Here is a 24,884-nt window from a genome sequence, read left to right as displayed (position 1 = left end):
TTTCTTGTTATAAAAGCAATATTTGGGGGCACCTGGGTGGCTCAGTTGGTTAAGTGTCTGTCTTCACCTCAGGGTGTGATCCCCGGGGTCCCGGGATCGAGTCCCACTTCGGGCTCTTGGCTCAGCGGGGAGCCTGCTTCTCCCTCTCCCTCTGCTCTTCTCTCTCTTTCTCTGTGTCAAAGAAATAAATAATATCTTTAAAAAAAAAAAAGAAATATTTGATCACTGTAAATTTTCTGGAAAATACAAGAACAACACAGAGAAAAACAAAGAATCCCCTGTCATCTACCACCCAGTGATAAGCAGTTTAACATTGAGGGTTGTGTATTTCAGGTATTTTTTGGTTTATTTCTATACTTTATTTCTTTGTTTTATAAAAAATGGAGACACTGCCCTTAGAGGTTTGTACTCCAATTTTCACCTAAAATTGCATTCTACATGCTCACGTAAGGCACAGTTCTTCTGAAGGACAAGAGCTGGGGGCAGCCTTCTACCGCACAGAAGCACTGCCATGTAAAAAAAAAAAAATTAACTCTGGCTCACTATTATTTTTTAATCGAATTGATGGGCTATCGTTGGTTCTACAGTTCAGATCTTGGAAGCAAGTGCTGGCAAATTCCCTGGTAGAGGCAAAAAGACTGCTGTCATTTGACTGGTGGGGTCCTACACACTCGAGTACATGTTAACAGGACATTTTGGTGGCACTTGTCACCTTCTAGAGGCTCATCAGAAAGGGGTGTGGGAGCCTGGGTGTACCTGGACCACTTGTATGTGGGGACCTGGGAAGAAGATGAGGAGCAGTTGCCCCGGGGTGGGGGGGGGGGTAACTTGGCTAGAGGCACCAGAAATAAAGTTCCTGGTTGTCCTTTTCGGGGGAACTCGGAACGTCGCAGGACCAGTCCTGGCAGGACTGAGAACTTCAAAACACCTGCACGGCGTAGGGACATTTGTAAAAACTAATGACTTCCTTGCAAAATCCTTCAGTGCCTTTTCCTAGAAGCTCAAGGGCAGGACTGTCCCCCACATTCACAGGCCCTGGAGGAATCAAGAGTCCACAAGGGAAGCCTTCAGCCCACAGCTTCCCTCTTCTCTCCCCACTGGGACCCAGCCAGCACCTGTGAGGGCCTCAGGTTCACGGGTGTGGGCCCCCTGGTGCGTGAGTCCCAGTTCTTGCCGAGCTCCCGCCCCCCACCTGGCTACCTCTGTGATGCGGAGGTGTGCACACCTGGGAGCCACCTGTGGAAGGTGGCGCAGATGAGGTTGTATGAGCCCCAGGGGTTGGCTTGGGGCCAAATATTTGGCAGAGAGTTCCAATACCCTCAGTCCTTGGGACCTAGAGTAGGAGGTGAACTCTGAGTGAAGGCCTACACGGGGACCCTTTAAAGTACAGGTGAGGACAGGGGCCCCACAGCTCCAGTCTGAGGGCTCTGAGAAGCCGGTGTCTCGGGTGGCCTGGGGCGTGCGTGGGACAACGTTGGGCCCTCAGAGGCCTTACTCCCTGCCCCGTTTGGCAAGGCCTGAGTCTGGGGAAGCTCAGTTCTGGCTGGGATGAAGGCTCCCACAAGGGTAGAAAGTGACATGGACCCAGATTCCCGTCCAAAGGCAGAGGACACTTCCTCAGTCTCAGCCCCAGAGGGAGGGCTGGGGAAACAGAACCTGACACCTGACGCTTCTCCAGAAACCTCTCCTGGAGTTCAACTCAGTTACTTTACGTCAATCATTTTAAAATTGATTTTTCCTTTCCTTTTTTTTTTTTTTTTAAAGATTAGTTTAGAGAGAGAACAAAAGCCAGAAGGAGGGTCAGAAGGAGAGGGAGAAACAGACTCCCTGTGGAGCAGGGAACCTGACTTGGGACTCACTGCAGGACTCTGGAATCATGACCTGAGCTGGAGGCAGATGCTTAACCCAGGCACTCTTTTCCTTTCTTGCTTTATTTATTTTTATTTTTTAATTTTTTAATAATTTTCTTTTTTATTTACATATAATTAACATACAGTGTTACATTAGTTTCAGGTGTACAATATAATAATTCAACAATTCTTACACAGCTCAGTGCTCATTGTGATAAGTGTACACTCAATCCTCTTTACCTATTTCACCCATTCCCCCCCCCCCCACCGCCTGCCCTCTGGCAACCATCAGTTTGTTCTCTGTATTTAAGAGTCTTGTTTTTTGTTTGTCTCTTTTTTGTTTGCTTTGTTCCTTAAATTCCATATCTGAATGAAATCATATGGTATTTGTCTTTCTTGGTCTGACTTATTTCACTTAGCATTATACCTTCTAGGTCCATCCATGTTGTTGCAAATGGTAAGGTTCATTCTTTTTTACAGCCGAGTAATAGTCCATTGTATATTACATATGCCACATCTTCTTTATCCATCTACCTATTGATGGACACTTAGGTTCTGTATCTTGGCTGTTGTAAATAATGCTTCAGTAAGTATAGGGGTTTATATATATTTTCAAATTAGTGTTTTTGTTTTCTTTTGGTAAATACCCAGTCATGGGATTACTGGATCATAGGGTAACTCTATTTTTAATTTTTTGAGAAATCTTTGTACTGTTTTCCACAGTGGCTGCCCCAAAATGCATTCCCACCAACAGTGTACCAGCGTTCCATTTTCTCCACATCCTCTCCAACACTTGTTATTTGTTGTCTTTTTGATTCTACCCATTCTGACAAGTGTTAAAGTGCTAACTCATTGTGGTTTTGATTTGCATTTCCCTGATGATGAGTGATGTCGAGCATCTTTTCATGTGCCTGCTAGACATTTGTATGTCTTCTTTGGAAAAATGTCTATTCAGGTCCTTGGCCCATTTTTAATCAGATTATTTGGGGTTTTTTGGTATTCACATGTATGAGTTCTCTATATATTTTGGATATTAATCCTTTATTGGATATAACATTTGCAAATGTCTTCTCCCATTTAGTAGGCTGCCTTGTTTCGTTTTGACGGTTTCCTTTGTTATGTGAAAGCTGTTTATTTTGGTGTGGTCCCTCCCAAAATATTTTTGCTCTTGCTTCTCTTGCCTGAGGAAACACATTCAGAAAAATGTTTCTATGGCCGGTATCAAAGAAATTATTGCCTGTGTTTTCTTCAAGGAGTTTATGGTTTCAGGTCTCACATTTAGGTCTTTAATCCACTTTGAGTTTAGTTTGTGTATCGTGTAAGGCAGTGGTCCAGTTTCATTCTTGTGCACTGAAGCTGTCCAGTTGTCCCAGCACCATTTAATCAATAGACTATCTTTTTGTCATTGTATTTTCTTGCCTCCTTTATTGTAGACTGGCCATATAAGTGCGGTTTATTTCTGGGCTCTCTATTCTATTCTCTCTTTCTCTCTCTTTTTTTAAGATTTTTTTTTATTTATTTGACAGAGATCACAAGTAGAGGCAGGCAGAGAGAGGCGGAGGAAGCAGGCTCCCTGCTAAGCAGAGAGCCCGACCCTGAGATCATGACCTGAGCCGAAGGCAGAGGCTTTAATCCATTGAGCCATTCAGGCACCCCTTTATTCTATTCTCTTGACCTGCATGTCTTTTTTTGTGCCCATTGATACTGTTTTGATTACTAAGAGTTTTAGTAATATATTGACTCGTATACTTATCACAGCATTATTACGTGGATATTTTTGTTATTGCCATTTACTGATGAGAGAGCTATAGCACAGCGAGATTAATAATGTGCCTGAAGTCACAGTGCTAATAAGTGGCAGAACTGGGATTTGATTTCAGATAGTCTCGCTTAGAACCTGTGTGCTAAAACTAGGATGTCATATTGCCTTCCACACTTGGTGACAGCACATTTCTGAGTTTCTAGACAGGCAAGGCAAGACTCTTTGGTACTCTTCCCAAGTGGTAAATTCTTGAGAAAATGATTGGATTGATTGCGATATGAGTAACATTATGTAAGATGATAAAGACTATCAATTGCTATTTTGCACGAGATCCAAATGTGTTCTTCAAAATAATATTTTTCATATCAACCGTCAGTAAAAGAGGTTTTTTAAAAAGATTTATTTATTTTAGAGAGAGAGCATGCACGCAAGCAGGGAGAGGGTCCTTTCTTTTTCAAAAGAGAAAATTCTTCTAGCACAATTCACACGAGTTGGAAGAAACGGTGGGGCTTGGTGGTATCACTCACTTTGGCCTCTGAGTACTTACACTTTGAACATTTGAAGTCTTCTCAGTGGGCTACTCTTGAGAAATTACGATGGTCAGCTAATGAAGCTTATTTTTAAATAATTAGATAAATGGCCCCAAATGAAAATCGTTCTGGAAATTTTTATGTTAAGGATGAAGTCTGAGGTTCACTTATGGATAAGGAATACTTCGGACACTTTGGTGGCCGTTTGTTCTAGCAGTTCGGTGAATGATGGGGTTTCAACAGGTTGACCTCCGTCTTCCCATTTTTAGCACAGAGTTGATGCTCTGATCGCTGCAGAATATTGGTATTTCCTGAGGTATTAACAAATAAGTATGATTTCAACCACTGTCTCTTCTGTGACTACTTCCTGCTGTTGGTAAATTTCAGCTGCAGAAGAAAACCCGCCAAGGAAAATCACGAGCGCCCCTAGGGCTGGTGCCTGACACTCTCAAAGAAGCAGGAAACAAGTGAAGCAGGAGTTGAAGGACTCTGACAAATGAGGGGTCTTTTAGATCTAAAGTGTTGAATTTCAGTCCAAAGGGAGTGACTGTCCCTGGGGCTCCCAGGGTCTGGGAGAGTTTATAGCCTGATATTGGAGTGGGGCAGGGGGCAATCGAGTTGGTACTGGAAAGCTCGTTAACTTGCATTTAGTTAAGAAAACCATCTATTTCAGGGGTGCCTGGGTGACTCAGACCTGAGCCTTCAGCTCAGGTCATAATCCCAGGGTCCTGGGATAGAGCCCTGCATCGGGCTCTCTGATTGGCAGGAAACCTGCTTCTTCCTCTCCCACTCCCCCTGCTTGTGTTCCCTCTCTTGCTCTCTCTCTCTGTCAAATAAATAAATAAAATCTTAAAAAAAGAAAAGAAAAGAAAATCCTCTTTTTCAAAATCTAGGGCAGAAAAAGAGCTTCTAGGGCGGAAGGACTGACTGTCTTCCTCTCTGCAATTAAGTGCCTCTGCCATTTACCCAGTGCCCAGCACATGTAAGATATTTGTGGGAAAAATGAAAAGGCAGCAGGGAGCAGCTGGTGTGTGACTGGGAGCCTGCTAAAGGCAGGACGGGGAGCGGGTGCATGGGCTGCGGGCCACTGCAGGAGCTTGGGGACTGCGAGTGGCGCCTTGCTCCTGTCACTCCCCTCCCCATGGCCTTGCCAACACAGGATGCGGCGGTGAATGTCACTGCAAACACCATGGGACACACTCAGTTCCTGTTTAATTCTAGTCAAGATTTCGAATGTTTATACATTTTTTATACAAGTACATGCCAAGTTACAAATATAGAAAATATAAAGTACATGCATATTTCGAAGACCACATGGGCTCTATCATACAAAACTATTCAGTGCACGTGTAAGCCTGAGGACCACGCAAAAGGGTTTCTACATATTAAGTATTTAGTACCTTCCAAAACCGGTGGTGCATTAGATATATCAGATGTTAACTCCTCTAGCCAAAACTTCTAAGTTTGTCATACACAATATATATAATAATTTTTTTTAACATCAAATACCCGCACAGTGCAAGCCGGGAACATTGCAGAACACTAATTTATCTGCTAGCTGATGATATCAAACAATCCAGACAATAATTTCACCTTACTTAAATAACAGTTAACAGAATTCCTTTTTTCCAACCTGAATGGGTATTTCTGTTACGGGTGACCTAAGGTTTTTTTTTTTTGGATGACCTTCCATTCTTTGATTCAAAAGCTGATTATAGAAACTAGGACTTGACATAATTCTGGTTTCTGACAATTACGAGACAGCAATGAAGAAATGTGATCATTTTTCTTTGTCTACTGATAATTTTCTCCATGATGCAATCTTCCAGGATGGGGGTTATTTTAACAGCTGCACCCTCCTGTGTGTCAAAATCATTCTGGTTTCCAGGTAAGTGAACAAAGATTTGCTCTTGGGGCCTGGAAGGCAGTTCAATTTTTAACTGCCTTAATTATCTATAGTTTAGGTTATGAAAGAAAGGAATGCCACATGTAGGGGCTTTAAATGTCCCAAAAGGAAGGAAACTTGCCTCCAAGGACACTGCTCCCAAGTGTGGAAATTTTTTGTAGCATTTTCGCACTGTTGGTTATGTTCATTCCCTGTACAAACATCCTCTGCCGAGGTCTAGTGTCGCACTGATATTTACGCTGGACACCACGGCTGCTGCATAGCCCACGTCCCAGAATGCAAACCATCGCCCCAGTTCAGTGCTCCCTGGCAGGCCGGGCTTGCGTCCAAGAGCAAAGGGTTTCTAGTTTTGCTTTTTGAATGAGTGTCATGTGGCCTCCTTTCAAATTTGGCAGAAATGCTCTTTGCACAGGGAAGTGCAATCGCGTTCTTTTAGAATGGGTGAGAAAAACTTCCCCAAGTTGCTATGAAGTCACGGCTAAGATGGGACAATAGTGTACTGAGCTCTAGCTGGGGCAGGAGCCAGAGGTTTCCAGGCAAATGTATTTGAAGACTGTTTTGAGAATTGTTTTAGCCTCGATCAGCTGCACTAGACTAAAAAAAAAAAAAAAAAAAAAAAAAAAGCAGCCCTAAGTCAACCAATGATGATTTGCTGTTATTCCCAGCCCTGCACTAGCATTGGCCCCTGAAGGACTCCAACACATGGGGGCTCGAATAAATAGCATCCTGGGTCTGCTCCAGAGCCATCAGGGCCAAGGGGATTAGCCTATGGGGTGATAAAGAGAAGCAGGAATGAGACACCACCACTACAGGGCTGTAGGTAGACACCCCCTCCCCCAACCTGTAAAAGATGAAGACGATGGAGAGAACGGGAAGGCCATCCTCATCCCACTATCAGGAGAATGAGCAGCGAGATGAGGAGGATCACGGGAGGGGGCGAGAAGAGGACGGCGCTCGCCCCCCTCTGGTAGTAAGCCTCAGACTCTCGCTGGTACTGGGTGACACACATCTGCTCCACCACGCGCTCCATGATCTTCATGTCGGTCTCCGTGAAGTTCTCGCCCTTGGTGGTGGTGGTCACCGTGTGCTGCTTGACCGTGATGTTGACGCAGTCGTGCACGAAGTTGTTCTGGTTGCTGTACTGATCCACCGGCTTGTAGTACACTTGGTCGGGGTAGCGGTGCATGTTCTCACGGTAGTAGCGGTCCTCATAGTCGTTGCCAAAATGAATGAGGGGCCTGCTCATGGCGCTCCCCAGCATGTAGCCGCCCAGGCCCCCCACAACCGCCCCGGCTGCCGCGGCTCCCGCCACATGCTTCATGTTGGTTTTGGGCTTACTGGGCTTGCCCCACTGACCGTGGCTGCCACCACCTTGACCCCAGCCACCACCACCATGCGGCTGTCCCCAGCCGCCCCCGTGGGGCTGACCCCAGCCACCCCCATGGGGCTGTCCCCAGCCACCCCCGTGGGGCTGGCCCCAGCCACCACCGCCCTGGGGTGGGTAGCGGTTGCCTCCAGGACTGCCCTGCCCTGGGTATCGGCTCCCCCCGGTGTTCCAGCCTCCTCCAGGCTTCGGCCGCTTCTTGCAGAAGCCGACGTCACTCCATGTGGCCACAAAGAGAACCAGGAGCCAGCTGCCTATGTGGCTTTTCACCATGATGGCTTATCTGCAAAAAACAAAAACAAAAACAAAAACAAAACGAGGAGGCCGTCAGCATCCTATGTTTGAGGCATAAAGAATGAACGCCCAGCAAGGGCATCTGCACATTGGTCACCAAGGCTCCCCGCTCCTACTTCTCCTTTGCGGCACTTAGGACAAAAGTAATTTCAAAGAAAGCATTAAGCCAGCTCTTTCCCCTCTAGGGACAAAGGTGACCTTAAGATCATTTCTGGCTCTACTTCCTAGAAACCTGATAAGAGATGGAATGTCAGCAATGTTGCTTATGGTAAAAATAACTTGATTGATGAACTGCGTCTGGGCTGGGTGAAACCGAAAACATCTGGTGGGTTTGCCAGAGCTTTGCGCATCTTGGGGCAGTGGTTACTGTAACCAGGTATGCCCTTGTGGGGACCCTGGAAGCTGTGCCCAAGGGGCTGTCAAAAGGGACACTTGCTCCTGTGGGGCCTGGGGACTCTACACCCAGGGGAACACTTTATCGTCAATATGGGTCCCATTCCCTTGTACCTGAGCAGCTACGTGTGGGGGCTCGGAGTGGAAACAATTCCCTGGTGGCTGCTGGGTGGACTGCTATGAGGATCTTGGTGTAGCCCCTTCTGGAACCTTCTTTTTTTTTTTTTCTGGAACCTTCTGAGGACTTGGTCGGGGGGCCTATGGAAATCTGGGAGTTAGGAAGTCCCCCAGTTGAGCTCTGCAGGAATTAACTTTGAAAATTGCTGGGGCGCCTGGGTGGCTCACTGGGTTAAGCCTCTGCCTTCAGCTCGGGTCATGATCTCAGGGTCAGGGAGCCTGCTTCCCCTTCTCTCTCTGCCTGCCTTTCTGCCTCCTTGTGCTTGTGATCTCTCTGTCTGTCAAATAATTTAAAAATCTTAAAAAAAAGAAAAGAAAGAAAATTGCTGGCTCCTGTCTTCCTTCATCTGTGGGAATGAATGCCAGTAGGGGGGCCATCTGGTCTGCTGCTCACTTCTCAGGGGCTAGGGCGGTGCCTGGCCCGGCGGGCACACAACAGTTACTTGTTAAGCGACGGGATGAACGCCCTCTGAACATGTAAGTGCCTGCAAGAATTTCCTCAAAGTAATTCTCAATACAGGATTTTTTGGAAACAGGAAACAGCCGGATTTTGCAAGCCCTCTTGTAAATTCATCTTCTATAAAAAGAGCTGCTTAAAGAGGGATAAAAATGCCTGTGTTCACAAGTCACTGAATGAGCTTTGGTTCAGCAGTTAACAGCTTATGAGGGACTTATTTTTTCCTAATATTTGGTACAAAAGAAACACAGGTCTTATAGAAAAGGGCTGGCACAGTTCGGGAATTCATGGACAAATTAAGTTGCCCCGGATAATAATTAATGATCCTTCGCAGAATGTACACTTGTCCAATGAAAAATCTCCTTTCAGATGAAACACCTCATCTACCCTGTTGCTCAGTTCTCAGGGCCCTGATCAAAGACACACAGACATTCAGGGGAAGAAGAATGACGAAATAAGTGAATGATTCTCCTCCCATTTATGCTTCTATCCTTACTGAAAAATCCGGGTGGCCATAGGTAAATAGATATATATTTGAAAGGTACGAAAGCAGGTTCAACTGCTCAGAGTGCGCCAATCAGTCGGGATTTCCGGAGGGTCCCCTGGGTCGGGTCGGAGGGACAGGGTCCTAAGATGGGCCGTTTGGCCTGATCCTTCCTCTCCAGCCCCTGGTACTGGTTTCCGGCAGGCCCTTGTCACGTGCTCAGGGGTTCCAGCTCTCCACCTGCCTGCTGCCCACATTTCCACCCATACACCGCAGGGAACTGGACTGGGAGAGTGCCACCCCAGTCTACTGGGGTTTCACGTCAACAACTACTTCATTCACCCCAATGAGCCAAACCCAGCCAACACCCTATTCTTTTTTTTTTTTTTTTTTGAGTTTGTTTGTTTATTTATTTATTTAAAGTAAACTCCATGCCCCATGTGGGGCTCCAACTCACGACCTCAAGATAGAGAGCCACATGTTCCACCAACCGAGCCACCCAGGTGCACCCCTCCAACCCTCACTCCAGAGTTATTCTTGAATTTCCTCTTTCTCACAGCACACAATGAATCTACCAGCAAATGTTATCAGCTCTACCTTGAAAATAAATCCTCAAACCTGAAACTAGTCACATTTCCCAACACACTTCCTATCCTGGGTGAAGCCTCTGTTGCTTCTCATGGGGGTCTTTTAACAGCCTCCAACCCGCCTCCCTACTATTCCCCAGCCCCCACTGCGTGTTCTCTCCTCAGCAGCCCAGAGGCTCAGACAACCTTTTTTTGAGTAGGTCACACCATGTCTCTTCTCTTCCCCCTCAGGTGGCCCTCCTTTGTGCTCAGGGTAAGACCCCAAGTCCTGACCATGCCACGTGACCTGCCTCCAGCTGCCCACCTCTCTCTGGCCTCCTCCTGGTCCCCACACTTGAGAAGCACTTTCCCATCTTAGGGCCTTTGCACTTGCTGCCCCGGGGGCCTGGAAGGCTCCTCCTCCAGTTACTCATTTGGCTCCAGTCTGCTCTGATGTCAGCTCTGTGGGGCTGCCCATGTCACTCTACCGGAGTCAGCAGCCTGTATCCTATCCCCTTATCCTGCTTCATTTTCCTTCAGAGTGAGGATGCCTACCTGACACCTATATTTTACTATTTGCTTACTGTTTGCCATCTCCACGGGAGTGTGGGCTCCCCCTGGGGCGGGAGTTTCTCTTTGTTCACTGCAGTGCCCTTAGTGCCTAAATGGAGTGCCTGGCCCACAGCCTGATACAATTAAATGCTGAATGAATGGATGAGTGTGGAAACATCTGTAATAAATCATAATAACCAAACTAAAAATTAAACTGTTACAAAAGTGAACCACTCTTTACGAATTTTCAAAGCCCTCTTCTCTGCACTGGCCCGCTGTCCGACATCTCCAGTCCGGTTATAGGAACCCTGAGCTCATGTGCCACCTGCCACAGGAGTCTCTGGCTGGCTGGAGAGGAGAGCTGACCCTGTCGGGGCAGGAGGGAGACCCTGTTGCAAGGGGAGGAAAGTGGAAGCTGGCTTTGAACACACCTGCTCCAAGGCTATAAGTGCTGCGGCTCTGTAAGTTCTGGAGACATGTGAGCAGATGTTGACATCATTTAGGAAAGGAGGCACAGAAGAGGGCCTTGGTCCCTGGGAAGCTGGGCGCAGGAGGTGGAGGGGGCCATGGGGCATTTGGAGTGGAGACAGCGGGTGAGAGAGAATGCCAGCAGGTGGGGGGGGGATCACAGGGGGCTTCCTGGAAGAGGAGCCTCAGTGCGCAGTGGATCGGGAGGCGGGGCCAGGCAGTAAAGGGCCTCATCAGCAAGGTGAGCAGACATCCTGTCTTCCCTGGGACAGTTTACACCTGTTGTGCCTGGTGCTAATATTAATAATGCCCTTTTTGGTCTCAGGAGTGTCCCCATGGGTTACTATAAGTAGCCCAATGCTAAGGCATGTTAAGTCACCTGGACTTGATTATCAAAGTACTAGGAAACCACTGAAGAGTTCTGGGTTCTCTCTGAGAAAGAATGTTGTGGAGGGTGGACTGGGGCCTGTGTGTGGTGTGTGTGTGTGTGTGTGTGTACGTGAGTGGGGAAACTAGCTCCCAGGCTCCTGCAGTAACTAAGCTAGAGATGGTGCCCCTGTCAGGGAAGGACGGTCATGGACGGTCTGATTGGAAGGTAGCCTCTGGAGGGCTTGGTGTCTGAAGAATCAGGGTGGCACCTGGATTTCGGGACTGGGCAGCTGCATGGACGGACACAGAACAGAGGAGGAGGCCTGGAGGGAGATAAATGAAGGGCTTGGCTCTCCCTCCTCACTCTCATCAAGCTATGTATGTGAGACAAGAGAGACCAGGAGGCAAGAGGGCGTCAGAGCCGTGGGCACGCGCTGCTGCTCCATACTTCAGTAAAGCCAAATACTGGAGAAGGTTGGCTCACCACAGAACGGATGAAGACAGCATCATTTTAGAATCGGTTGAGAACAACAAAAGCAACATTTAGTTACGGAAACTATTAAACCCAGCAACTACATTTTGAAGTAGAGAATCATTTCTAAACGTAAGAAGGACTCAAAACTTAACAGGGGACCTTGGAGAATCTCTCTCTGTTTGCGAGGAAATGAGGAAGATCTGGCATCATCGATTGCAAACCTGTCACTCTGCGAGTTTGGCTACTGAGATTCAGAGATGGTAAGTGACACACCTAGGATGACAGTGCTGGTGGGTGCAGTTGCTGGGGACGGAAACAGGGCTCCTGAGCTCCTGTAAGATACTCTCTGTGCGTGGTCGGCTTGTCCCCGATCCTCTGGCACATTTTGAGACCTGAAGGGCAGAGCCGCCAGGCAGAACCGTGCGGGTCGTCGCCCCTTTAGGTTAATGTGGCCTTGGCCATTCGGTATGGCCCCCGCCAGAGGTGCCAGGAGTGGCAGCTTCCCGATGGCTTCAGGGACTGAGACCTGGACCGTGGTGGCACCTCCAGCTCTGAGTCTGACTCTACAGCGACAAGCGTGTGGAATCTGACCCCCAGTGGGAGTGTGATTTCTACAGAACTCTCCCCTCGTTGAAGAAGGACCCCCATATTTATCAGAAAGCTGCCGCCTTCTGTCAGAGAACAGCGCCATCCTCGGAGAGCGAGGAAGCAGCCGTGGCCAAAGAGAAGCAAAAGAAGATGCGGCCTATGTACCTGAAGGGCCGTGGAAGTGGAAGGAAGGCTGTCTTGGAAAGAAGGCAAACTTGGACATGGTGGAGACCTCCGGTCGGAGATTCCAGCAGATCTCGTCAAAAGTTACGGAGAAGAACGGAAACCACTCAAGGAAAGCTTGGGGCCCTGCTGCAGGGTGGAGGGCGGTGAGGGCAAGGACAGTGCCCCGCAGTGGCTCTGGGGTGGCAGCAGACACATGTGAACACCAGGCGGAGAAGGCCCGGGGGGATGCGGACTTGCTGGAGACGCTGAAGGGGTAGAAGGACAGTCACAGCCCTGACACCCGAGAGAACTGGCCCACCTGGAGGAACAATCCAGAGCCGGGGGAGGCGGGTGGCGTTCCCTGAAGGAAACTTACACATACAAGGTCAGAGCCAGAGTGGCTGCGGGATGAGACACCAGAGGGGGAAGGCCCAGAACTCGTGGAAGAAGAGGCAGGTCTTCAAGTCACTCTGCCCAGAGGAGACAGAGACACTCACGGAAGCCACAGGGAAGCCACAGAGAGATGAAGCCAGCCCACAGGGCAGCTGTTGGCACAGAACAGCCCAGCACAGAAAGGGAAGGCTCTGTGTCCCACCTCCACCAGAAGCCAGTCCCCCAGGGGTGGAGGCAGGGCAAGTAGGCACAACTCCTGGGCTCAAAGGTGACAGCTGGTAGACATGAGTTACTCACCAGAGACTACAGGCCTTTGGCCTCAACCCCAAACAGCTGTCCTTCTGCCAGCTGAGGCAGGCAACGGAGGAAGCAACAGGGTCCCAAGAGCAGCCCCTGAGCTCCAGGGAGTAGGCAGGGGCCCTGGGGTTCCTCGCCTCCAGTCAAGCCCCTGGATGCCTCTCCCTCATGCACTATATAGACACCATGTCTGCTGTGGGCAAAGAAGTCTTCCTATCCCACACATGTGGATGTTGAGGCCTCCGTAACAAGCTTGCCCCAGCACCTTACCTCAAGACACACCTTAGACCCATCCCTCAAATGCTGGGCCCAGTCACAGCCACAGTTAAGCTAAATGGCTTTATTAGCCTGCAGGGGCCACTGTTCCCCCTACTACCCCCAAATCTTGGCAAGGTAGGGGCTGTGGGACCCGTGAGGGGCACAGGTGGTCCAGTGCAAGCTACAGTACTTGAGTCAGGCCCTGAGCAGGTGTCCGGGAGCCCTCCCTCCCTGCCCTGTGTGGGAGGCCCGGCTGCCAGGAGACAGGCATAGGGGCTCTGCCCGTCTGAATGGCCCTAGTTCAGAGGTTTCTGGGGCTGATCTCAGCTGTGCTTGTCAAGGGGGTGAGAAAGGGAAGACCCATCAGCTCCAGATTTCAAGCTCCCACACCCACCATGACATAAATAAAAAAATAAATAGCAAAAAACAAAACAAACAAAAAAGAGATTAAGTATTTGACAAAGCTCAATACCTATTTAACACTAAAAAGCCCCCCCTCAAACAAACAAAGAAAGAAACACCCCTCTTAGCAGACTAGCAATAGGAGGAAACTCCCCTAACTTGATAATGGTTATATAACAAAACCAACAAACATCCTTAGTGGATAACCTCTGAATGCTTTAAGACCAGAAATAAGACAAGGATGGGGGCACCTGGGTGCTCAGTGGGTTAAGCCTCTGCCTTCAGCTCAGGTCATGATCTCAGGGTCCTGGGATCGAGCCCTGCATCAGGCTCTCTGCTCGGCAAGGAGCCTGCTTCCCCCACTCTCTCTGCCTGCCTCTCTGCCTACTTGTGATCTCTCTGTCAAATTAATAAATACAATCTTAAAAAAAAAAGAAATAAGATAAGGATGTTCATCGCCACAGGACTGGAGATCCTGTCCAATGTCATAGGCAGAGACAAAGAAATAACCAGGGCCGGAGCCGCAAGGAAAGAGCTGGCCATCATTGTTCGCAATTAAAGTGACCATACACAGAAAACCCAACAGATTTGTCAGAGACGACAAGAGACCCCAGTACAGAGTTCAGCAAGGCTGTGGGATAGAAGACTGGCCTACAAAAACCAACAGCATTTCTCTACACCGGCAATAGTTAAATAGAAAAAAAAATCAAGAAAGAAGATAATCACAGCAGCAAACCAAACTGTAAGGTATCTAGGACTTGACATAACTGAGAAGAAATAAGACTTGAGCAAAAATAACTCCAGTAGGGATGCCCGGGTGGCTCAGTCGTTAAGCGTCTGCCTTCAGCTCAGGTCATGATCCCAGGGTCCTGGGATCGAGTCCCACATCGGGCTCCCTGCTCAGCGGGGAGCCTGCTTCTCCCTCTCCTACTCCCCCTGCTTGTGTTCCTTCTCTTGCTGTGTCTCTGTCAACTAAATAAAAAACTCCAGTAAAGAACACTGAAGATGATCTGAACAAATGGAAAGATACTCCATGGCTTTGACTGGTATGACTTGGTGTTAGAAAGATGTCTGTCAATTACCCCACCCCTTCAACCAATGAACCTGTAATTTCAATCAAATGCCAATCCCAAGTCCACCTGGGTTTTTTTGAGGAGTTCAATAAACTTACAAGGTGAGAGGAATGTCCATGAATAGTAAACTCAGCTTTAAAAAGAAATAGAATAGAGAAGGGAATCTACTGGATCAGACCTTAAATCCTACTACAAAGCCAGAGCAATAAAGACCACACGGTCAAAGTCTAGGAACAGGCCAACCGGCCAAGGAGAGCAGAAAGGCACATTCAGAGATACACACACACACACGTTAGTAGGGGACTTGATATATGATAAAGCAGCCACCACTAATCAATGGAGAAAGGAAGGCTGTTGAGCAGATGCTTCCAGGAAACCAAAGAAAAATAAAACTAGATCCCAAACACCACGTGCAAGAGTGCACTCTAGATGGAATACAGACCAACCTGAGAAAGGGAAAAGCACGTTGTTAGAAGAAGCAGCCACAGGTGAATGCCTGTGTGACCTGGAGACGACTGGTGGGGGCGGGGGGTGGTGGTGCGGATTTTTAAACAAAGGGTACAGACCAAGAGGCAAATAAAAGTTTAATGACGTAAAAGATAAGGATTCTTATTTAATGTTATGAAGGATATTGTGGACAAAATTAAGAGGAGTACATAATGGTAAAAATATTTCTAGTATTGGGGTGCCTGGGTGGCTCAGTTGGTTAAGCGACTGCCTTTGGCTCAGGTCATGATCCCAGAGTCCCTGGATTGAGTCCCACATCGGTCTCCCTGCTCGGTGGGGAGTCTGCTCCTCCCTCTGACTTCTCCCCTCTCATGCTTTCTCTCTCATTCTCTCTCTCAAATAAATAAATAAAATATTAAAAAATATTTCTAGTATTTATGGCCAACAGAAAATTCATTTCCAGAATGTACAAGGAAATCTTAGAAGCAGTAAGAAACAGTAATAGACAAAAATAAACAAAAGGGCCAAAAGATACAAAAACTGATAATTGATAGAAGAGGAAAAGCCAAAAGGGCTTGAGAATATATTAAAAATCACTAAGAATCAGATAAAATGGGACCAAAAAAGGAAGACGTTTCACTTACACTTATCAGTCTAGTCAAAAAGAAAAAAATAACCAAACCAAAACCAGAAGAGAGCTGGATGATGCCAAGAAGGCAGGGTGTGGAAATAAAGGAACCCACGTGACTATCAAAGGAGTGTGGGTGGTATAATTGAACAGAAAGAATGAATATAAATTGAATGATTATTCAACTCAAAAAAGAAGAAACAGAAAGAAAATTTCAAAATAAAGCATCATTATTATAAAGAAATATAGGGATGAAAGTAGAACTTAAATAAAACCCAGAAAAACGAGGGATTTCTAAGTAAAATCAAGTGACTTGAAAAGGCAACACACAAACACCGTCCACTGCTAAGCTCCACGTGGGGAATGGGAAAGGCCAAATAACCTTAGAAAGAGAAGACTTTAAAAGGTAACAACCTTCCAAATGCAAATGTGTTTTATGAATTAAAAATCTGTGTGGGAGGGGCGCCTGTGTGGCTCAATGGGTTGGGCCCCTGCCTTTGGCTCAGGTCATGATCTCAGGGTTCTGGGATCAAGCCCCACATTGGCTTTCTGCTCAGCGGGGAGCCTGCTACCCCTTCTCTCTCTGCCTACTTGTGATCTCTCCCTGTCAAATAAATAAATAAAATCTTAAAAAAAAAAATCTGTGTGGGATGGGTTGCTTTTCTGTTAAAATACACGTCATAAATATTGACTTTAGAATTAATTCAGTCAACAAGTATTTATGGAATAACCAGTATATGCCAGTTTTTAAATAAATAGAAAACTTGAACTGACCAATAACCATAAAAGAAATGGAGGAAAAAGTTGTCCTAAATTACATATTACAGTGTAATATTTATAGTACAATAGAGTATTGATTCATTCAACAAATAATTAAGTGTCCTCTAAAGTTCTAGCATTATGCTAGTATGCTACGGTGCTGGGGACACAATGGTGAGGAAGATATTTAGCTTGGGGGATGATGCCATCTCCTGAAATGACAGAGACTGGTGAAGGCCCCGTTTGGAGAGAAGACCTGGGGCTGTGGTTTGGACACGTTAACTTGGCTACACCTAGGAGATGTTCAAGTAGGAGTATCAACTTAGGCAATTGTTTTAAGAGTCTGGAACTCAGCAGAGATGAATGTGAGGGCATCCTTCCCTGAGAAGCAGTGTCTATAGCCAAGGGGCCAAGGGCCGAGATTGAAACCCCAGCAATTGCGTCCTTAGTCACCCAGCCTCCACCAGTAAGGATGCCAAAATCCAAAAGAAAATACCGCCAAACTGATTTTAACAGTTTAGTAAAAGAAGGATACACTGTGACCAATAAGGATTATTTTAGGAATGCGAAGATGCCTCAATTGGAAATCCACGAATAGGTTAAGATGACAAAATGCTAAGATTCTGTGGAGATACTGAAAAATTTTCAATTAAAATCAACCTCCATTCTTGATTTTTTAAGCTTAAGCTATTAACATTTCTCTAGAACTAGCAGGCAGTCCCTTTCCATCAAGAATTGCCACCGCAAATGCACGGCCTATATCCTATCTTAATGGAAGAAGGAAAGGCATCCCATTAGTGTAATGAACAAGACAAAAATGTAAGTAGGTGCTGTTATTTTTGATTGTTACAGAAGTTTCAGCCAATTACATCTCCTATTTGGAAAATTGGCCCAAAATGTCTTAGAATAAATAAGTGAGCTCATTAGGGTGGCAGTTTTTGCAATCCATATATAAAAACCCAGCAAGTCCCCAAATTAATTATAATTAGTGAGAAGATTTAGCACAGATGCAAACATTCCATCCATAATGTTCCATATTATCATTCCATCTATAATGGCAATAAAAATTTTTTTATAGGATCTAGGATTTAACCTAAAAAGAAATAGGACTTGTAAGAGGAAAGCTAAGGAATTTTACGAGAGACATAAAAAGGAAGACTAGAAAACAAACAAACAAACAAACAAAAAGCCAAAACAAACCAAGCCATCCAATGTTTTTGTTTGGGAAAACCAATACTGAAAGATAGCAATTTATCTTCAAATTATCCATCAAGTCAACACACTTTCAGTCAGAATTCAAAGGGGATTTTAAAGGACATGATGAAATGATACTCAAAATTAAGAAGTCAGGAAAAAAAATCACTGAACAGGAAGAAAACCTAGGGCATGCTCGGCCTGTCAGCTAACAGGATACACTGGAAAGCTACATGAGGCATTGTAAGGATCACATGGCATTGGTGTATGATCAATGGCAGAGCAATGGAACTTGACAGAAGGTACCAGAAAGATCTACAGATTATCACCCTGTTCATCCTATTCCCATTTATACATGAGCTGGCAGGAACTAGCTTAATGGTGGAGTGCCAAGGGCTGAACTTCTAATACTTAGGACACGTTATAACTTGAAACTTAACTGGTTAAATTGGGAACCGGCACCAGCTTCTCCCACCGCCCATAGACCCCAGGAAAATTCCGCCTTTCCAGGGCTAGGTAGAACCTTGTCATGTTTTAATCTTTTTGAGGACACTGCCCCTTAAAGAATGCAAGCTATACAACATTTTGCAGAACATTTGGGGTGTGGGGTCGCACTGGTACCCTGAGGCCCTGGATTGAACAGGGCAAAGGACCGCCAACCTGGTCTGTCATCAGAATGACCAGAAAAGCTTTTTCAAAAGCAACATTGCTGAAGCCTATCCTGGGCCAACGGCCTGTGAGTGTCCAGCAATGGCATCTGGGGATCGATAAAAGCTTCCTAGGGGATCACACTCCTAACCAGGCTTCAGAACTAGGGCCTCAGGAACGCAACACTGAACCACATTTACAATGCTTCTCATGAAAGAGCACACTTCCCTGGAAGTGATCACACGATAGTTCAGCAGTAGTAAGTAGAACACAGCTAAAGAAAAAGGATTAACAAACTGAAGGGAGAAAAACAAATGCTCCCCACTGTAAACGCTGGCAAGCACGGGATTCACTCCAGGATTATTCTACAATATACAGCACCATCCCTGGGTCAGATGCCAGTGCGATGTGAATGCTTAATACACAGCCGTGCACAGCTGATACAGTTGCCTTGGGAGAGGAAATAAGATCCTAAAGGCAGACTAGAACAGGTAAGATAAAACTACAGCTTCAAAAACCTTTCATCTCCTAAAACCTTTTGTCAGCTGGTAAACGGTCACCTTCGGCGTTAATCTGGCACAGAAACGTTACGTGATTATTATTATTTTATTTTTTAAATGGCTGCTTCCTTACGTAATTCAGCCTGATTGTAGGGAAAGCTGTGACCATTTCCTGGCAAAATCAAGGTGATTTTGCAAGGATAATGGAATGGCTAGGAGCTACATGCATAGACCCCAGCGGCCTCCCAAGCAGGGGCCTGTGATTGCGGCCTTTCCAGAGTCTTATTTTCTGTGGCAGTTGGAGACTATTCAACCATCAGAAGGCCAAAGAGATTCCACAGGGTACGTACATCTGTCGTGGCTCCGCTGAGCTGGAGTTGTGTCTCTGAGAAGACAGACTGCTTCAGTGTGGCTGAAACAGCTCTGTTTCTGAATATACTCAGGAATCCTTAAAAACAGCCACAAAAAAAGAAAAAAACTAGAATGAATAAATAAATCTAAGAACTGATTCCTTAAAAGAAAAACCTAATATATACATTACGAAACCACTAATAAATCTGTTCAAGAAGAAAATGAGACAATATTTGAAAAAAATTAGGTCATATAAAAAAACAGCAAACAGGAAATAGAGAAAATGGTGGGTCCGTATCATTTAAAAAATTGAGATATGTGACCTGTTTTAAAAATTGCATTATTTAGTAAAAGCAACATACCAAGAAAAAAAAAGGAACGTGAAAATCACCTCTCACTTCTATTAAAATGCCCATTTTGGGGTGCTTTTCCAAAAATTTAGATTATCCACACATGCATTCACATTTGAGTAAATAGTTTAGAAAAGTGCATTCTGACTTGTCAGTTTTCCCCAGATATCAGAGGCTCCAAAATCATGACTCTTAATGGTCACATACTGCTCCTACCAGTTACTGGGCCATGATTTTCTGAGCTACTGCCCTGCTGTTGTACATTTAGGTTGCTTCCCAGTTGGTTCTAATTTTAGATCATTCTGCACCAATGTGTGCCTGCTTATGGCTTTTTGTTGGTTTGTTTGCTTCCATCGCAGGTAAATGTTTCTTCCATTGCAGGTAAATCCCCAGGGGTTGGGTTTTCTGGGTCACCACTTCTAACTTCTTAGTGCATTGCCAGATTGCTTCACAAAAAAGTGCATGGTACTTCACAATATCCCCCGTGGGTTGTGAACAGGAAAAGAATAAAGGGCTACACACCAATGGTCAGTTTCACCAAAAGTTAATCTTGGCAACACACTGGGAAGTAGGTTTCACTTCCTCTATTTTATGAGTGGACATGAGCAGGATTAGGAAATAGGTGACCTGCGGGAAGTCACAAAATCAAGAGCAGCTCCATCTTTCTGACCCCAACCCCCCACAGCACCCCCAGATAACCGAATATGCAAGTTTCATGGCAACTGTCTCATAGGGGTTGTTACTACTACTGAGATCGTTTTTGTTCATTTAAGAGATGTGAAATGATAATCGGCTTGCTTCCATTTGCATTCTATTCTGCAAATGGTTCATCATTTCACCATTTATCTATTATACCATTTATCTATTATAATCTCGATACTTTCCTTTCACATGTACGAAAAATTTGTGTCAAATACAAAAAGATACAAATCGCATCCTAGCTCTCTGCTTTTTTCCCTTTCCAGCTAAGTTCTTTTTCATTTTAAGAGCTCCTCGGTGGCCACATAGGTTAAACTGTTCATTTTCACCCGTGATTTTTGTTTTTCTTCTTAACGTCTGAGAGAGTTGTTCATTTTTCCAGCAGTCTGATCTTCTGTATTCAACTTTCTGTTCCTATTTTTTTCTGGTAATTTGTAAAAATCTTTACTCCTAGTCCACCCGCAGTTTATCGCAAGGAAAAGGGAAGCACCTCAAATGCTTGGCATGTGGGGAACTGCTTATTAAGCCGTGATGCTCTATGTGAAAGAAAAATACGCAGCCATGAAGATAATCATGATTGGGGCAGGAGACATGTGTCCCCGGGGGCCAGGCACTGACCGGCCCCCAAGAGGGAGAAGGCGGCGGCTCCAGGCCCCAGTCCGCAGAGGCCCGAGGCCCCGCCCACGCCCGCCTGCTCCGGGGCTGCTCCGCCGAGGGCTAGACGGGTGCGGCCGCCTCTCGGGAGGAGTTCCCCGGCAGAGTGGGCCCCCACGCGCCGCGGACTCCTTTCCCGCCGCGGTCCTGGCCCCGGGCGGGCGGCCGCTCTCCCACCCCCACTCCGGCACCCTCGGGGCGTCCCCGTCCTCTGCCTGCTGGCTGGGAGGGCGGCCAACGCGCGGGCGGACGGGAGCCCCGCGACTCCACGGCTCGTCTCCCGGGCGCCGCTCGCGGCCCTCCTTGGTTCCCCAGACGCGTTCGCGGGAGGCGATCGCCCCCTACTTCCCCCGACCTTCGGCCCCTCCGGCAGCGGACCCGCGTGGGGGAGGATCAGACCTCGCGGGACACGGCCATCCCTCCCCACGGGCCGGGCCAGCCGCTCCCCCCGCCCCCAGGCCCAACCAAAAAAGCTAAACCAAGCGGCGTCCCCCCTAAACCGACGCGCACCCTGGGGCAGGCCGGACGCGCCACGCGCCCGTAGGGAAGCCCCCTCCCCTCCTCACCCCCAAGGTCGGCGCCCGGCCCCAGGGCCCCCGGCTCGGGCCCTAGGGCTCCGCGACGCCCCCGCCGCCGCCCAGAGCTCCGGACCCCCGCCCGCGCCCTGCGCTGGGAGTTGAAAAGGCCACCGGGCTGTTTACCTGCCTTCCTAGGAGAGAAGCAGCTCGCCGCGCCCGAGCTGTCAGCGACTGGCGCGGAGGCGAGCGACAAGCCCCGCCCAGGGGGTGGGCCGCGGGCGGGGCAGGGAGGTGGCGGCGCTCGCGGCGGAGGTCTGCGCGCGGACCAATGACCGCGCGGGCTCGGCTCGCAAGCTCCTGCGGACGCAGGCCCACGCGGAAAGGTGCACTCCTCCCAAGCGTGCCCGGGCGTCTGAGTCGGCCAGTGGAAACGTGTCGGGATTCGCTTCAACACTCGCACCGGCTGATACCGCCTCCTGGTGTCATCACTCCCTGACGTTGCTCATTGACTGTAAAATCATCTTTAAAAAGAAATTCGGCCCGAAGCCCCAACTCTCCCGTTACATAATGGAGAAAATGAGACGTTAGGGAATGAGAAGGCAATTTCTGGAACTTTGGTAGCCAGAAATTTCTGAAGAGGAAAAATATTTTTTCTACCTTGGATTGAGCCCAGGGTTCATGAATTTTCACATAAGTTCTTACAAGTGGAGGCCTAGGAAGGACATTGGCCATCACGGTTCTTTCATTGACTCAGTTTCTGCTCCTTATTTTGTGCAAAAGAGATTATTTAGACTAGACCTCACAAATGAGGAAAATGTCCTCCATTTAATGTCCGCTCACGTTACCTGAGGTACCTTGTATAAAACAGAATGGTGTGCTCTGGCCCGTTATTCCTGCTTAGAAATTAGGTAGGGGTTTATAAAGGATGGCCTGGGATGAAGTGATAGAGGGATGGGAACTGGGGTTTGGGGAGCTGTCTAAATTATTACCCAAATCAGGGCACTTGTAAAGTGAAAGGGGCACCAGTATGAATTAAGTGGGCATAAACCAAGATTGTCCTGGGAAAAATGGGACATCTAGTCCCCTTGTTATGAGCAAGGGGGTCCACTAAGCTTGTAAGAAAAGAGGTTTAAAAATATTGAGACACCTGTTGGAAACGGGATTTGGATTACACACCTATATTCCCAGGTGGCTCACTCAAGTGGGAGGGGACCAGTGGGCGGGAAGGGGAAAGCCAGAGAAGAGAGAGAATGTGAAACAGTGCAGGGTGATGTTTATGTGAATGTGGGTGGGCACTTGAAAGGTCAGCTGGGAAGGGGAAATGATAGGTCTGGAAAACATGGATGGCTAGCCCATGGGGTGATTCAGTAAGAGACCGCTGGATTTGGGCCAGTTAGAAAGGAACGTTAGGCAACAATACTGTGGCTGTTTTCTATCCATTCAGTCTTACATAATGATTAGGTTGACAGTACTTTTCAAGCCTTAACTTCTTTCCTTGGAGATGGCTTATTGCCAGGTGAACTGGGGGAGGGGGAGGCAGGGAAGCATCTCCCTGAGTCTTAAGCTGGACCTGAGCCAAGAGTTGGTGACCAGATCAGATGGGGAAAAGGGCAGGCTTCCCCCTGGCAGGAGGGACTCTATAAAGCTTGGTTAGAAGACCCTGAAACTCAGCCTTTTTTTTTTTTTTCCCCCTCAAAAAGATCCTGTGTCTACTGACCAAATGTTCTCCCAGCAGGAGAACTCAAAGCCACAGCATTTCTTGGAGGGATTAGGGAGCCAAAGCGATTGTCTTATGTCCTAATCTGACTGTTGTTGCTATGTAGCAACTACCCCTAAAACTTAGTGATTTATAACCATCGCCATTTACTAATGCCCATGGATGTGCAGGCCAGGGACGTGGACGGGCACAGCAGGGACATGGTTTCTCCTATGATTTCTGGGGCCGCTGTTGGGAAGACTCAGAATCTGATGGAGGTTGGAATCCCTGGAAGGGTCTTTCACTTGCATTCCTGGCACCTGAGCAGAGAAGGCTTGAAGATCACGTGTGCCTATTGGAATGCCTACATGTGGCTTCACCACGTGGCCCGGCTTTCCCCTAGCCTGCTGGTCTCAGGTTTGAAGGACTTCTCACGTGGCTTCTTAGGATGTGAGAGTTCCAGCAACAGCATGGAAGCTGCCTAGCTACTTCCCACCTAGCCTTCCAAGTCACAAACATCACTTCCACTGTGTGCTATTGACCAAAGTAGTCATATATCCAACCAGATTCAAGGGTGGGGGACATAGACCCCCCTTCTCAATGGAAAGATTGTCCAAGAATTTGGGGCCATTTTTTAAAACTGCCATAATGAGGTTGGTGGTCTGGCTTACAGATTCTTTCATTGACCTCATGAACAGCACTGGGGGTAGGGAGCCCACAGGAAGAAGCTTTTGCAAATGGCCCGACATCATTCCTATCCCAGCCTCATTCAGGATTGCCTCCCCCATCACGGCAGCTATCATGCCCCATTATGAACAGGGAAGGTCCTTCTCTGGACTGGTGGGGAATGGAGTTTAAGGGTTGTTCTCTGGGGCTTCCTCTTGTGACCTCTTGGGCACCTGCTGTGCTGAAGTTCACAGCACCGTGAAGTGCTTTGAGAATCTCCCTTTGCACCCATCTCCTGTGTCCTGGCTAGAAGGTATTAGTCAATGTCACATAGATCCTTCTCAGCAAATACAGAGAAGTTAAGGAAGTCAAAGTCTCAGTTTACTTATATGCAAAGGAGAATTATTTTATTCAACAAATACTTTATAGAATGTGTAGTGTGAATTATATAGTGTGAGTCTTTGACCTCAGACACCAGAGGGAATTCAGGAAGTCACATAGAAAGTGACCAGGTCATGCAGGGCCAAAGAGCCCATGACAAGGTGTTTAGATTTTAATCAAATGTGATAGAAGCCCTTGGAGATGGAGCAGGGAAATGACATGACCTGATTTAAGTTCCAAAAAGGCCACTGCGGTTGTTGCGTGGGGCCTGATAGGGCAAAAGTGGAAATGGGTCCTGGCAGGTGGCTTTTGCCATGGTCCAGGGGAGAGAAAATGGTGCTGGATCTAGTGTGGTAGCAGAGGAGATACTTCTACCTGAAATGGGAACGAAACCGCAGAAGACCCAGTTTCACAGGCAACAGGTTTTAGAGAAGTTCCTCCCATTTGGGATGCACTGAATTTGAGATGCCCGTGTCACCCCCAGAGAGGTACACCTGGAGATTCTGGAGCTTGGGTGGGTTGGTGCCAAAGATGTGCATTTGGAAGTTAC

At 47.2% G+C, this 24,884-nt stretch overlaps 1 protein-coding gene across 2 annotated transcripts; it reads right to left on the bottom strand.

The window, feature by feature from the left end:
- Positions 1–5,335: 5,335 nt before the first annotated feature.
- On the bottom strand, positions 5,336–21,809 carry PRNP (prion protein (Kanno blood group)). 2 transcript variants are annotated; one of them, XM_080814454.1, is made up of 3 exons: positions 21,775–21,809; positions 19,370–19,467; positions 5,342–7,715 (listed from the first exon to the last, which is right to left on the bottom strand). In XM_080814454.1, the coding sequence occupies exon 3, from the start codon at positions 7,703–7,705 to the stop codon at positions 6,932–6,934; it is 774 nt and encodes a 257-aa protein (XP_080670580.1). In that variant the 5' UTR covers positions 7,706–7,715; positions 19,370–19,467; positions 21,775–21,809; the 3' UTR covers positions 5,342–6,931. The 2 variants fall into 2 exon arrangements, with proteins under 2 accessions (XP_080670581.1, XP_080670580.1); XM_080814455.1 differs by lacking the exon at positions 19,370–19,467 and having other exon boundaries at positions 5,336–7,715.
- Positions 21,810–24,884: the final 3,075 nt, after the last annotated feature.

Source organism: Martes martes, assembly GCF_963455335.1.
Source record: "Martes martes genome assembly, chromosome: 9".
NCBI classification, from domain to species: domain Eukaryota; kingdom Metazoa; phylum Chordata; class Mammalia; order Carnivora; family Mustelidae; genus Martes; species Martes martes.
The sequence above is the reverse complement of the archived record's forward strand: the minus strand, read 5'-3'. Positions and strand labels throughout refer to the sequence as shown.

Coding starts and splice junctions, on each gene's coding strand:
- PRNP (XM_080814455.1), bottom strand. CDS start 7,705: ATGGTGAAAAGCCACATAGGCAGCTGGCTCCTGGTTCTCTTTGTGGCC.